The 15,748-nt window shown below is 43.1% G+C and overlaps 1 protein-coding gene across 3 annotated transcripts in view; it reads right to left on the reverse strand.

Moving 5' to 3' along the window:
* The window catches only part of LOC148533767 (cytochrome P450 2C5-like), a 109,682-nt gene that overhangs the window by 37,740 nt on the left and 56,194 nt on the right, over positions 1 to 15,748 (reverse strand). For 2 of the 3 annotated variants that reach the window (XM_088467349.1, XM_088467347.1), the window contains 4 exons: positions 14,811 to 14,971; positions 6,160 to 6,336; positions 4,369 to 4,510; positions 4,037 to 4,221 (listed from right to left, as the gene is read on the reverse strand). In XM_088467349.1, coding sequence (XP_088323475.1) covers positions 4,037 to 4,221; positions 4,369 to 4,510; positions 6,160 to 6,336; positions 14,811 to 14,971 — 665 coding nt within the window. The remainder of the gene's footprint in view (positions 1 to 4,036; positions 4,222 to 4,368; positions 4,511 to 6,159; positions 6,337 to 14,810; positions 14,972 to 15,748) is intronic. The other variant, XM_088467348.1, reaches the window with a different exon arrangement.

The following is a 15,748-nucleotide window of genomic DNA, read 5'->3' on the forward strand; positions in this document are numbered from 1 at the left end:
GCCTATGTTACATGCTGTGGGCACACTATTTATGGCCTCTGTTACATACTGTGGGCACACTATTCATGGCATCTGTTACATGCTGTGGGCACACTATTTATGGCCTCTGTTACATACTGTGGGCACACTATTGATGGCCTCTGTTACAATCTCTGGGCACACTATTGATGCCAGTGGACTGCACAAATGTCAGGAAAAAGTGGAATCTGTGTTAATGGCTCCCCGCCAAAATACAAGTCCCAGCATTGCTCCTTCTTGGGGTTCATTAACTATTGCCACTGATTCTTTCCTAACTTAGCAATAGTTCTGCATCCATTACATCAGTTGCTCCAGCAGGGTCAAAAATGGTTATGAGAGACTGTGAGCGTGCTTTTATACATGCAAAGGACTTGATTACATCAGACACAGTATTAACCCACTAAGACCACTCGCTTCCTGTTAGAGTGGCCTGTGATGCCTCAGCTTACGGCATTGGAGCTTTCATGTCACATACTAAGCTGGACGGACAGGAGCGTCCAATCACCTCTGCATCTCGGGCATTATCCAAGGCTGAATGTAAATATGCACAGATTGACAGGGAAGCCTTAAGCCAGGTTTGGGGTATAAAATGGTTCAATCAGCATTTATATGGCAAGAAATTCACGCTTATATGTGACCACCAGGGCCCTGTTTTTAGGTGGACATTGCTATACTATAGAATTTAAGCGGACTGCACAACATGCTAACGCAGATGGTTTGTCACAATTGCCTTTACACACCGCCCCATTGACACAGAAAACTGAGGAGCCTTGGGATGTTTTCACAATGATGCAAGTGGAATGTCTTCCCATAATTGCCAATTTGATCAGACGTGAGACGGCTCAAGACACCATCCTGGCTCAAGTACTCACAGAGACACAAACAGGATGGGTTGCATAAGTGTGCTGGCAGCTGGTCCCTTACTTTCATTGGAGACGTGAGTTGACAGTTGATTCCAACTGCCTCCTTTGGGGGTTGTGGATCATCATGCCTGTTAAACTGTGAACAAGTGTCTTGGTGGAATTACATGTGGGCCACTTAGGTGTATTCAAATTGAAGGCATTGGCCTGGAGTTTTGTATGGTGGCCAGGGTTGGATCAGCAATTGTTGGGTCTGGCCATAGAGTGTTCCGGGTAGCAATCTGTCCAAAATATGCCTTCATCAGTGCCGTTGCACCCTTGGGAGTGGCCATCCACCCCATGTCAGCGGATTCACGTGGACTTTGCAGGACCATTTCTGGGGTCCATGTTTCTGGTGGTGGTGGATGTTTGCTCCAAATGGCCAGAATATTTTACAGTCACTTCTACTACACACACGGTGGAAGTGTTGAGGAGTCATTTTGCCAGAACATGGGTACTGGAACAGTTGCTCAGTGATAACGGGCCTCAGTTTAGTGCTGAAGAGTTTTGGACCTTCATGAAGAAAAATGAAATTCAGCACTCTACCACCACCCTGTATCATCTGGCTTCGAATGGATTGGCTGAACATTTCATAAAAACTTTAAGGCAAGCTTACCGCACCATGCGCACAGACAAGGGAACATTACAGCACAATCTTTCAAATTTCTTGTTTGCATATAGGAATGCTGGTAATGCCACAACCAACCAAACCCCAGCTTTGTTGTTCCTGGGTAGGACCCTTAGGTCTAGACTGGATTTAATTAAACCAGATATTCACAAACTGATTCGTGACCGGCAACTGAAGCAGTCTCAAGAGTTACCAGTGCCATCACAATTCAGGTTTTGTTGATAGGACAGACTGTGTGATCACTTAACTACCATTGAGAGCAGAAGTGTGTAATCGCAAAGGTTACACAATGTAGAGTGTCATTGTCATACATAGTGAAAATTGAGCCCGATGTACTGTAGCACAGACACCTTGACCAACCACAAAAGCATAACGGATTACCTGCGCTTGATGGAGAAAAATCTGCTACAGAAACTTTGGTGTCAGTGCCTGCACCAGTAGATATGGAGGATTGTGCGGATGACTTGTCCAGGGTAGCGCAATTGTTTCAACCCTATGATACCGTCGAAGTGAACACTGAACTGGTGGAGACTGCAGACACTGTAAGCTCTCATGCTTCAAGTTCACAGGTCCTACATGAGGACCGCTGTTACCCTCCTCGGGTAAGACACTCATCACAAAGACTGGACTTGTAAGCTGGAAGGAGAGGAAATTATCTATGTGGGGAGGGAATTGTTATATATTGGAATCTGGCTCTGCTAGATTCACATCGTTTAATGCCTACAGTTCCATGTCTTACCACTGTGTTATTTTACAGCATTGCTTTACAGCTGCTGCAAAATATTGTTGCTTCTTGTTTGTTCTCAGTTTAGTAAAAATGTTGAAAGTGAAAGCATGCTGACCACAGCTCCTGATCTCCACCATGTATATTTGTGTGAATGAGCACATACACAGACACTACACTGGCAGCAGAGGCGTCTCCAGCATCACCTTTCAGGACCCAGCAGTTATGTGATCAGCAGTTGTGGTGCAGACCTCTGATGAGCAGACTGCTGGTGAGTATTTTCCCACTAAACCTTCCCTAACACCTACCCCTCACCTGAGAGCCTAACTGTTGCCTCAATCCCTCGCCCAAACACACACAGCCTAATCCTAACCACAATACTTGTGTAGGAAATTGGCAATGAATAATGAAATACCTAAATCCTAAGCAATCTAAAAACCTGTTAATGGATTCTTTTCATAGTATCTTACATTACATTATGCACTAGCTGAAGTTCTCAACGTTGCCCGGGTTAAATCTTCAAGCTATTATATTTTATTATGTGATGTCATCCAAATCCATCCAGTGAAAGACTTAGAACATGCTCCCTGGGTAAAAGTTCTGCCCAGCATACGCCAATGGGAGGTCCAACCGGGACCTTAACTCCCCTACATGCTGGCCAGGATCCAGCTGGACCAGCTCATGTTGGTTTCATCCCAATCGGTGCAAGGGTGTGATGTCATCCAACTCTATCTAGTGGAAGGCAGGCTCCCTGGGTCAAATTTCTGCATGGCTCACTACGCTGTGCGGTCCGACAAGTCCCCAACCACTCCATTAGGCATCCCAGACCAATTGTCACCCCTCTGTGAAGTTTTAAGCCAAATCCATCCAGTGGAAGACCTAGAACAGGCTCCCCAGGTCAAAGTTCTGCCCAGCATACACCAACCGGGAGGTCCAACCAGGACCTTTAAACTCCTTAGTATGTCTTCTGGGATCCAATGTTACCACTCTGTGAAGTTTTCATCCAAATCCATCCAATGGAAGGCTCAGAACAGGCTCCCCAGGTCTGAAACAGGCTCCCTGGGTCAAAGTTCTGCCCGGCACACTCCGCTGTGACCCCAACCATTCCATTATTCTTCCCAGACCAATTTCCACCCTTTTGTGAATTTGTCATCCAAATCCATTAAGTGGAAGTCCCAGAACAGGCTACCTGGGTCAAATTTCTGCATGACTCACTGTGCCGTGAGGTCTGATCGGGACTCCAACCACTCTATTAGGCATCCCAGACCAATTGTCACCTCTCTGTGAAGTTTTCATCCAAATCCATCCAATGGTAGGACCAGAAAAGGATCCCTGGGTCAAAGTTTTGCTCAGCGTACATCAACAAGAGGTCTGACCGGGACCTCAACCCTCTAGTATGTCTTCTGAAATCCAATGTTACCACTCTAAGAAGTTTACGTCCAAATCCTTCCAGTGGAAGGCTCAGAACAGGCTCCCCTGGTCAAAGTTCTGCCCAGCATACCTCAAGCGGGGTCCAATCAGGACCCAACCCCCCTTAAAACTCCCCTAAATGTGTGAGAACACATCTGTATACAATGTAGTTTTGTCACTCCCAATTGTTTTGGTTTAAGTATTAGAATAAGACTCACATTTTGAGAAAGACTCTCAGCTCGGCCAAGTTGCCCTGGAACTGATGCACTGAGAGGGACTATTTGGCGCAACATGAGCAACAGTGAATAAGGACGCCTCTGTACAATAATGGGAAACACAATAAAATGTACTTCTTACCTTTGGGATAAAATACCCTCTGAATGTGACATCCTCAGTAGTTGCATGCGGGAGATTAGTCGGAACTATATTTCCAAATCTTTGAACCTCATGAATAACAGCGTCAGTATAGGGCATGTCTTTACGATGTATTGCCTGAGGCTCCGATGAACCAATAACTTTATCAATCTCATTTTGGACTTTTCCTGTTTCCAAAATAAAAGGTGAAGCTCATTAAACACAAAAACACCTGTGGCGTCCTCACACTTTCAAGTTACTTATTAAAGCTGACAATTTACCATCAAAATATTTCAAATAAATGGTATATTTACAAATACAAAATGTTCTCTTACTTTGTATTTCGGGGTATTTCATCATCAACAGAAGACTCCATCTCAGAGTGGTCGAGGTCGTCTCCATGCCAGCAGCAAACAGGTCGGTCACAAGCATTGTTAGATTTTCATTGGTGAAAAATAATTCCTGACTTTGTTTTTCCTAAAATGCATAAATTACATTACTAATAAAGTAACATACAGTATTTGCGGATGACGTACTATTTTTTATCACCAACGCTGAGACCCTAAAACCTATTTAACAGTGACAGGTTGTTAGCATTTGGGGGAGGTAATGGAGGGGGGGGGGCAGGGGAGGGGTTACAAAATGGAATGCATAAATTAGCCATTGCAATCTCCTTCTGAGTATGAGATAGGTCAGACATGACTTACATGCTGTGTGACTGCCCTATGTGCGTCGATTATGCCGATGTTTGCGCTATTGTACGTCATCAGATGGATAGGAGAAGGCCGCAGTGGGCATCCCTATGCTCAGGTAAGCTTTGGACGGAATTAGCATATTTTAGCAATTGTGATCCATGAGATCTCAGTTGCGATTGCATTAGTGTAAACCTCGGAATCAGACCCATATTCTCTCCAGACTCCTTGAAACTGCGTTACTCCTAGCACCCACATAATTGCCAAGCCACATGTTTAAATGGGTTGGGTATGAAATCCCGGCTATCAGGATCCCGCTGGTCAGAATACCGACAGCGGCATCTCGACAGCCAGATTCCCAACACCCATAGGGAAGACATGTGAGTGTTTTCCTAACCCCTACCCTAACTCAACCCTCCCTCCCCGGTGCCTAATCCCAACCCTAACCTCCATGCCTAGTGCCTAAGCCTAACCTCCCCCTCCCATCACCATAAACCTAACACCACCTCCCAAGTGCCTAACCCTAACCTCCCCCCTAGTGCCTAAGCCTCATCTCCCCCTCCCTGCACCCTAAACCTAACATCCACTTTTTGGTGCCTAAACCTAACCTCCCCGCTAGTGCCTAAATCTAACTTCCCCCTCCCGGCACCATAATCCTAAACCTTCTTCTCTGGTGCCTAACCCTCCCCTAATGCCTAACCCTAACCCCGCACCCTAACCTCCCCCTAACACCCTTCAGAATATTTCGTGCCAGTATGCCAACCTGTCGGGATTTCGGCGCCGGTATTCAGACCATCGACATCCAACACACCGGAATGCTAACTACATCCTGTTTAAATTACCTGCCAATGTGGATTTCCTCTCATATCTTTATTATCATAAATTGCAATTATTCAGTATTATGAGATCTCATGGCTGGCAGCTGTTAAGATGATGTTCCTCTTGTACCTCTCCCAAACAATCCCTTTCAAACATGTAAATTTATTTTTTTACATATTCTCTAAAAGGAAAAACATCCAAGACTTGCTCAAGATCACATATTCACATATAAAATGAAGAGAGGTCTAGCAACTCCTAAATGTCACAGTTGCCAAGAGGCTAATTTGTTAGCCCAGATTGAGTAAGAGACCAGGAATTTGTGTCACATGCCCCCATTTTCAGGAACAGTGACCAGGCACGCCCAATCTCTGTCCCCCAAATGCTCCAGTAAGCCAATCATGCAGTGGCTCGGGGAGTCTGCAAGCAAGATCGCAGGACCTGTTCTGCATAAGTGCTTTAACCATCACAAGGCATGCACAAGGTTATTAGGACGCATGCACTGAGGGAAACCATCGGACACTTGTGCACAATGGTTTTTCCTGCGTCCACCTCTGAATCACCCCCTGCGAGTCATATTCTCAAAAATATATCACAAAACAGTAAGTGCCGCATTACCTCGTGTTGTTTCACCAGGAACGTGTCGATAAGGTTCCTCTGGTCATTAGCATCCAATTGTTTCTTCTGGGCGGTGAAAGTCTTTGTAACAAATTTGTGCATCTCATCTCTATTTTTCATCACTGTTTTCTGAATTCCAGGAAACCAGCTCATCACAGAGGGAAATGCATTGTACAGCTTACAGAGAGAGAAGATAGTATTTATATAAGTACAGTATACAGATACACACCTGCTAATATGGTGTCAAGAAGCCCTTTCCATATTTATTTTTGAATCAAAAACTGTTTACATAAAATCAATAATTTACAGCATCTACAAAATAAGCGTAATGCCACAGCAAATATCACCAGTGACTTTGTTGGCTGTAACGGTTCCCACTGTATCAGGTCATTCAGGGTGATCAGGTTCATTGTTCTTTCAATTTTGTATCTCCTGAAACCGTCCTTTGTCATGAACTATCAACACCACTTTTCAGATGGAAGATATAGAGCCATTGCAGGGTGACATTCTGGACTTCATTCAGAGTCGGTCGAAGCGGCCGCACGGTCGTATAGCAAAAGGGGCCGGATATGCTAATGATCCACACGCATGTTGCGTCCCTAAGGTCGGATCGTTATCTGGCCGACCAAGGGGTGTATGCGGTCGGATCGCTAAAAATACGCCCACATCTCGTACGCATAGCACGTCATCTCCGGCTACATAAGGATTAATCGCGAGCATCGTATACCATCGGAACTGGTCGTAGAGCTAAAGGTTGACCTGACCCTCTCTTAAGCTCTACGATCATGTCAGTGTAAAACCTCCCATGTCACGTGTGCCATGACACTACTTTGTAATTTATGCACTCCCTTAAAACGCCGTTCGCATAATGAAGCACGCCTGCGTTCGGATCTCCACACCCCCGTTTTCAAGCACCTTCCCATGTTACCACCCACAAACGCCGCAATCTGTCACTCAAACTACCGACCTGGCGGTGTTCAAGGAAAGAGAAATTTCTGATCGTAGCGGCTAGTTTGCGCACGCGCATTGCGAACTGTACGCATGCGCAGTTTAGCGAACATTGGCTGCGTACAACCGTGCGGCCGCTTCGACCGACTCTGAATGAAGTCCTCAGTGCTGGGAAACCAACTGCTGGGAGGACAGGTCTAGGAAAATAATGTAGTGAACCACTACAGATCCTGGCGCTCTTATTTATAAGGATTCTTGGATTAAGTGCCTGCTGCAAATAATTGATAGGGTCCAGTTAAACCCAATAAGATCACTGTGATCCCAAAAAAAATTAATTATAAACAATAAATACTGCGCTGGTACCAAAAATACATATGGTAAAACGTAGTGCTCTCTTTTATTAGGCAGGAGGCTTGTTTATCATACCAAATATAGGTTTATTAATTATACACATAAAAAGTACATATTTAAAAATGGTGAATAAAATATCAGAATAATTGTTACACAATATCAACAAAATTTCATACAATACGTACCCAATAAGGTGATCTCTGAGAAATGTACAAAAATTGTACAAAAAACGACTTCCAGTAAATGTCCAGAAAAATGGATCACTGTAAGTGGCTGATAATTTAGTTAAAACATCCGCTACATATAGTTCATGTAACTAATTTATTACCTGTAGCAATACTTAACTTAAACTGTTTCAAGTTTCCATCCAGCAGATAAAATCACCGGTCAAGGTGTAGCAATGAAAAGATAAGGAAATATTTTCGGTGTCACTGGCGTCCCAGTGCACAGTGTTAGTGTTATCCGATATCACTTGTATTCAATCGGTGCCCCCTTAGATAGTAATATAAATCCTTAATATTCACCCATCAGTTGAAGGATAGCATGGTCATGCTACGGGGGATATTGGTACCAAGGTTCCTGTACCTGCAAGATACCATCAGTTGGCGGGTAGCGTGGTCAAGCTGTGGGGGCTCCCGATAACAAGGATTCCTGTGCCTGCAAGATGATAATGGGCGGGCGTGATCTGGAGGTATTGTTGTATCCCACCACTGCCATAAATCAATCTTTGGCACCGGGCAGTGTACACAATCTTGTCCCGAGTGCCAAGGTTGACGACTGGAGTCTGCATGTGGTTGGAGGAATCAGTGTCTGTTTGTCAACGCGTTTCGTCCCGTGGAATGCCGACTTTCTCAAGACTAAAGATACAGGCATTTCTGCCTCCTTTTATTTCTACAAGTTCCAGTTAATAATTGGTTGATGCAAAGCACCTGTATTCAATTAGTGCAATGTTTTCGATTCCTTTTTAAAACACCTCATTTAGTGGATTTAAATTTAAGCAGATTTCTCTATTCTAAAACTCTGGTTTTTAATGCATACAGACAGGTGCTGGCTGGCAACTTTTAACCTGGGGGGCAAATGCATGCAAGCGGCCCTGGCAAGTATGGATGGCACCCTGCCATCCGACCCTCTGTAAGCAGTTATGTGGGGCCCCTCCAGCCATATGTTTCTTTTTGAACCTATTACAGGTCAGAGAGGTTTTCTGCTTTACGTGTAAAAGTGAAATCACAGACCTACTTTGCTTTTCCTCACACACTAGGTGGTAACGTGACAAGGGGGAATGCTCTATATGGGTGATGACAGGGTTTATATATGAGCTTTTTCTGGTATTGATGCTTTGTTTGACACAAAAAAAATCACTGGCCCAGTGATTGCGCTGAGTGACAAAATATGTGGGTCCCAGGGACCTCCACTTAAAAAAAATAGGGTCCTACCTGACCATTTCAGGGTCCCATCACAATTTATGTTTTAGCGTTCCCCATATACCACTACACATCTCCACATACCCCTAGAATGCCAAGCTAATACCCCCAATAGCATGGTATTGTCTAGATTCACTTCAAGGAGAGGGCCCTGATGTTATCAGCTACTGTCCAACGTTATTCCCTACCATCCAAGTGGGCATAGAGGGAAATGCAATATTGCAGAGACCCACCGAGCCCAAAGCGTGGCGAGCATAGCGAGGGAACTAGTTTCTTCTTTAGGTGGCCTTTATGGGCATGGAACTGCACTTCCACCCTCATTCACATCACTTCCAGGTCTCTAGCGCCAAGGGGAAATCAGCTCTACCCAATAGCATCAGCTTTATACCTAGAGGTCAGACTGCAGTCCCCATTGACATTAATGGGGACTGCAGTCTGCTACGGTAGTTAGCCTTCTGCAGGAGATTTCTGTGAAATCTTCTGCATTAGACTGTTCTTACATAGCAGTGTTGCATAAAATGATGCAGAAACTGTAGCATAATTTTATGAAAAGCGACGAATCAATAAATACCATACATTATAAAAATATACCAAAAAGATTTTGTTCTCTTACCTTTGAACAAAAATGCTCAAGGAATTCTCTGCATCTAGCTGTGCACTCTTCTGTCCTTTTATTCTGTGGGAGCTGGATGAGGGTGGCTGCGCTCATGCTACAGGTATTTATGGCTCCTCGTCTTCTTGATGTGTGGGAGGCAGAGCTGGGGACAGGTGTAGGAGGTAGGAAGCCGGGCACAGGAGTAGGAGATGGGGAGTCGGGGACAAGAGTAGAAGGTGGAGAGCCGGAAACAGGAGTAGTAGGTGGAAGTTGGGAAAGGAATAGGAGGTGGGAAGTCAGGGACCAGAGAGCAGGGAATAGGAGGTGAGGAGCTGGTTATACTGTAGGAGGAAGTCAGGGACCAGGAGGTGGAGAGCAGGGAATAGGAGGTGAGGAGCTGGTTATACTGTAGGAGGAATCGGGGAGGGGAACTGGGAGCAGGAGGGGTAGGCAGGGACAAGAAAAGGGACTGGGTGCCACTTAGTATTAGAGGGGAAGGGGAACCCCATAAAGGAGATGGTAGAGGTGAGCTGGGGATAAAAGAAGTAGGTAGGAACAGGAAAAGGGATTGGGTGCCACTGGGCATTAGAGTGGGTGAGGAGCTACATACAGAGGAGGTGGGGACAAGAGGAGTAGGCAGGGACAGGAGAAAGAGCTGGGTTCCGGGTATTAAATGTTAAGGGAAGCCTAATACTTTACAGGAGGAGGTGGAGGGGAGCTAGGAACAGGAAGAGTAGGCAGGGACAGAAGAAGGGGCTGGGTGCCACCGGGTATTAGAGGGGGTGGGTAGCTGGGGACAAGAGGAATAGACAGGGGCAGCAGAAGGATCTGGGTGACTGGGTATTAGGAATGGAGGGGAGGCGGGCATTACAGGCAGAAAGCCAGGGATTACTGGAGGCCAGGTGCGCTGCGGTACTCTCACCCGCATTCGCAGCATGCACCTGTATTTCATAACATTTTAAGCTATGGCCGCACTGTCCTCTGGCAGGGGAAATGAGAGACTGAGGGCAGAGCTATAGCCCCGCCCCTTACAAGTCACGGGAACGGCCTCCTGTCAGCCCAGACCCTGCTGCCTGAGTGCCGCATGCCAATTCAACCAATAACCACTACCTTCCCCTCCAGCGGAGGAAAAGGTAGCGGTTATTGGTTGAATCGGCATGCGGGACTTAGGCAGCAGGATCTGGGCTGACAGGAGGCAGTTCCATTGATTTGTAAGGGGCGGGGCTGGATGCCGCGGTGCTGTATGGGCAGCTGTGTCAGACTGACTGACACAGTCTGCCCAATGGAAGTTTACTGCGCATGTCGCTGGCGCAGCTGGCCCAAAGTGCTGAAAATGGGACTGTCCCAGGGGGCATCTGTCACGCTGCCCCCCGGCCCAATACATATTATTATCCAGATTAAATATTAACATAATATAAATATAATATATAAATAAAATAATATAATATAATATGAAATAAAATAAATAAAAACTATGGAAATAAAATAAAATAATGAATGTCACAGTTGCTCCAATACACCATGATATTTATACTTCTCATTACATTTTAAAAAACTTTTTAAAATAAGGATATTAATAGAATTATAAACTTATAAATATTCATACCTCTTTTCACTAATAATTTATGATAGTCATAATATTATAGTAGTTATTTACTTCCAATTATTATTATTCATTTAGTAACTCTTTATTTAAACAAGCCTCCTTTTTTGTTTTTATTTTTAAACTTATTAGTTCCTGTTTCCTCTATATCTCTACTCTTCTCATAGTTTCCAAGTTCCTCCCATTTAATAAACTGTATTTTAGACAACTGTATTTTAGGCCAACAAATTCAACACACCTTAATGTATATATACTGTACATGAGTATAAGTGTATACTTTCGATAAAAAATATATGACTCAGTATTTTGCTAATGTAACATATATTGATATGACATATATTTTACTAAGCACACGATGTGTTACATCGGTTGTGGGGATAACTTCCATTTCTACCACCATAAAATATCTAACCCAGTGGTACATACGGCGACCGCCATCCCTCGTATCACACTGGAGTACACATACAACATATCATAAACTCATCTGTCTCCCACAAGTTATATCATCAACTCCAGTAAACTAAATGTCCATCTAAATCTACTGTGGTGCCAGATAATAATATATAATAGGGATCAATATAAATGCAGATATATAACCTATGCCTTTCTAATTCCACGGCGACAGACGACCCTCGTTTCATTATAGGTATATCTACAATTCTACATCCATATGTCCTCTAGTTTTCTCTTAAGAGTATACCTGATAAAAGTATATGTCTAAATCTTGAATACCCATGATCTAGTACTCCAAAGCTATATAGTCTAATGCTTCATTTAAGCCCCCTGGACTGAGGGTATAAAGTTTAAAGATCCATGCGAATTCCTCTATACAAAATTTGCAAAACCATGTTTCCTCCTCTTCCTGTCTTAAGTATTTGTTCCACTGCCTCAATGGATAGACCATTGGGGTCACCACTGTGGCAGTGTAAGAAATGACGTGAAACACTGTGCGTAATCACTTTATTAATAATATTTCCTCTATGTTCCCTAACTGTGCATTTGGCAGATCTAGTTGTCCTATCGACATACTGTAGGGAACACGGACATTGTAAGACATATATGCAGTATGTTGATTCACAGTTCATGAACTGTTTAATCTGAAAAGATTCCCCGTTCACAGAAGAAGTTATAACACTGTGGACTTTATTCTTCATATGTTTACATATCAGACAAATATTTCTATTACAATGGTAACTACCTTCAGGCCTAAATGGCAGCCATGTATATATAGAGGATTCTTTTTTCACCCTCAGTTCACTAGGTGCCAATATATTCCTGATTTTTGTATTTAAGGTAATCAGAGGTTTATTCTCGATGCATTTTTCTAATATAGGGTCCTGTTTTAGAATGGGGAAATTATTGAACTAGATCTTTTTTATGTTTCCTGATTTAGTATTGAACTTACTGTAGATATAAAAGTCACAGATTCAGATATACTCTCTACTGTTTCTTCTTTCTTTCTCCCATGCCTCTTGTTTATATTGTTATGATTTTTGTTCTTTTGGACTCCTATTTTATCCATAAGGAGATCTGATCTTTGTTTAGATTTAGCATATTGTTTAGCATTCTCCACTCTATATTCTGGATAACCCCTTCCTCTAAAATGCATAATCATGTCTTCCATTTGGAGAAGGAAATTCTTATCTAAAGCGCAATTATGCCTAATGGAGCGTACACACGGTCAGATTTGTCAGACTTGTCAGATTTGTCAGATGAACGATTGAACGATTAAACGATTTGAACGATTTGAACGATTTTACCAAAGTTTTGAACGATTTGAACAATTTGAACGATTGAACGATTTTTGACTGCATTAAAATGAATGGAATCGTCCAAGTCTGACTGCAAACCCATCAGATGTCAGATATCGTTATCTGACAAACGGGAACGCGCATCGTTGATCGTCCATCGTTCAGGCATGTCAGATATGAACGATTTTCCTTCAGATATGAACGACTGAACGATTTTTAAATCGTTATCGTTCATATCTGAAGGAAAAATCTGATCGTGTGTATGCACCATTAGTGTTTGATTCTTTGGGATATTCTTTATCCATGGTCTGTAATGACCGCTTGTAAAGTGTAGATAATTATTTGCACCTACAGGTTTTATATAACTAGATGAAACAACAACATTATCTTAAATCAAAAATGCAATATCCAAAAGTTTACAACCTCATAATTAAAAGTGTGGGTGAAAGAAAGGTTATACAGTAAGTGTTGGTGTTTAAATAATTCACAAAATCCAGTGCAAGTGCTGAACCCCCATTCCAAGTAATAAATAAATCATCAATAAAACAGCCATAGGGGACCAGGTTATCTCTATATGGACCGATCCAGAGCATCTCTTATTCAAAGCGGCCCATATAGAGATGCGCAAAACTCGGTGCGAACCTGGTCCCCATGTTGACAAACAGACACCGATTCCTCCAACCACATGCAGACTCTGGTCATCGACCTTGGCACTCGGGACAAGATTGTGTACACTGCCTGATACCAAAGATTGATTTACAGCAGTGGTGGGATACAACAATACCTCCGGATCACGCCCGCCTATTATCATCTTGCAGGCACAGGAATTCTTGTTATCGGGAGCCCCCGCAGCTTGACCACGCTACCCGCCAGCTGACGGTACCTTGCAGGTACGGGAACCTTGGTATCGGAATCCCCCGCAGCATGACCACGCTATCCTTCATCTGCCGGATGAATATTAAGGATTTATATTACTGATGGGTGATTATTAAGGACACCGATTGGATACAAGTAATATCGGATAACACCAACTGTTTGCACTGGGACGCCAGTGACATAGAAAATATTTCCTTATTTTTTCACTGCTACACATTGACCAGTGATTTTATCTGCTGGATGGAAACTTGAAACAGTTTAAGTAAAGTATTGCTACAGGTAATAAATTACAGTTGTTACATGAACTATGTAGCGGATGTTTCAACTAAATCATCAGCCACTTACAGTGATACATTGTTCTGGACATTTACTGGAAGCTGTTTTTTGTACAATTTTTGCACGTTTCTCAGAGATCACCTTATTGGGTATTTATTGTGTGAGATTATTGTTGCTATTGTGTCATTTTGTGTAACAATTATTCTGACATTTTATTCACCATTTTTAAATATGTTCTTTTTATGTGTATAATTAATAAACCTATATTTGGTATGATTAACAAGCCTCCTGCCTAATAATAGAGAGCACTACGTTTTACCATATGTATTTTTTGTACCAGCGCACTAATTATTGTTTATAATATAGTTTTTCTCTGAAAATAATGAGGGCTCTTTTGGGCTGGAGGAGGGCAATATTGAATAGAGGTTTGGTGTAACTATTGGTTTATGCCAGGGCTTGATAAAGTATATACTGTAATTATATTATGGAAATGAAGGAAAAACAAGTTGGAGTGGGAGTGACAGTACTATGCACAGCTGCTTCCAGCACTGCAGAGTGTATCATCCACTGATCATCAAAAGTCCCTCTGGGCCATGCGGGAAGGATCCATGTTGTAAAGGTGAGGCGGCTGGGCGCTGCATTATGCAAAGTACATGTCATTTATAACAATCATTTCTATGGTGCTGATATTTACCAGTTGTTATGCTGTATACAGCACTAAGCAGTAGCACCGGTATTACGATTTTTGGTGGCACTATCTGAATATAGGCTGCTTATACCGTAAAGGAGCTGGGCTTCATTATAGCTCAATATGAAGTATAATTGCTTACCATGGCCATCGGGGTACCAAATAATTTGATATTTTCATTGACTACTTTCAAAAGTTTCAGGAGTGTTGGATCCTCATAATCAAATCGATGGCTCAGTAATATGGAAACAATTATATTGGCAGCAGCAGCATTTATAAGCAAGGTATTATCAAAGGGTTTGCCTGGAATTACAAAGAATAGGACATTTATATATTGTAGCATAAATGACAACCATTGTGAACAGCCTAACGGGTCATTACTTTTCAAATAATACTCAGAATTAAGATAATATTTGACAAATATATATGTTTTTCACTTTTTTTTACAGTGACCCCAGTAACAGCAGACTGGAGGTCTGTGTAATCTGGGGAAAAATGTGTCCCCTGGCACCGTTCACCATAGCAATAGAAAATCAACAGGCTTATTTGAAGGAGATACGTTCAGTGTCCCAACCGTCAGGATGCCGGTGCTTTAATACTGGCTCTGGAATCCTGACACCTGTCAGAATCCCAGAGCTGGCATCCCGATCGTGGCATCTGGAAGGTAAGTAGCAGGGTTAGGGGAAGAGTTAGGGGTAGGAATTAGGGTTACGCACTAAGGGGGAGGATTAGGTTTAGGCATTAAGGGGGGTTTAGGTTTAGGAACTGGGAAGGGGGGGTTAGAGGTATGGAGGGTTAAGATAGTGACCGACAGGTGTTGGAATCTTAACCCTGTCAGGATGCCGGTATCAGGATTTTGGCTATCTGGATCCCAAGCACCGGCATCCCATACCCATCCCATCTAAATATGTGGAAACCACGGTGTGATCCAATCACAGGATTCCTTTTTCTACAGTGTTTATTAATAACCAGATCTGAAACAAAGCCCTGCATCAACACCCCTCCCTACACCCATGGGTCACACAAAGGAAACACTAGCTGCTCGTAGTGCTCTGAGGTGGAAGGGTTAGGGGTATGGGT

This window comes from Taudactylus pleione, unplaced genomic scaffold (assembly GCF_031769625.1).
Source record: "Taudactylus pleione unplaced genomic scaffold, aTauple2 ptg000070l, whole genome shotgun sequence".
Lineage (NCBI taxonomy): Eukaryota > Metazoa > Chordata > Amphibia > Anura > Myobatrachidae > Taudactylus > Taudactylus pleione.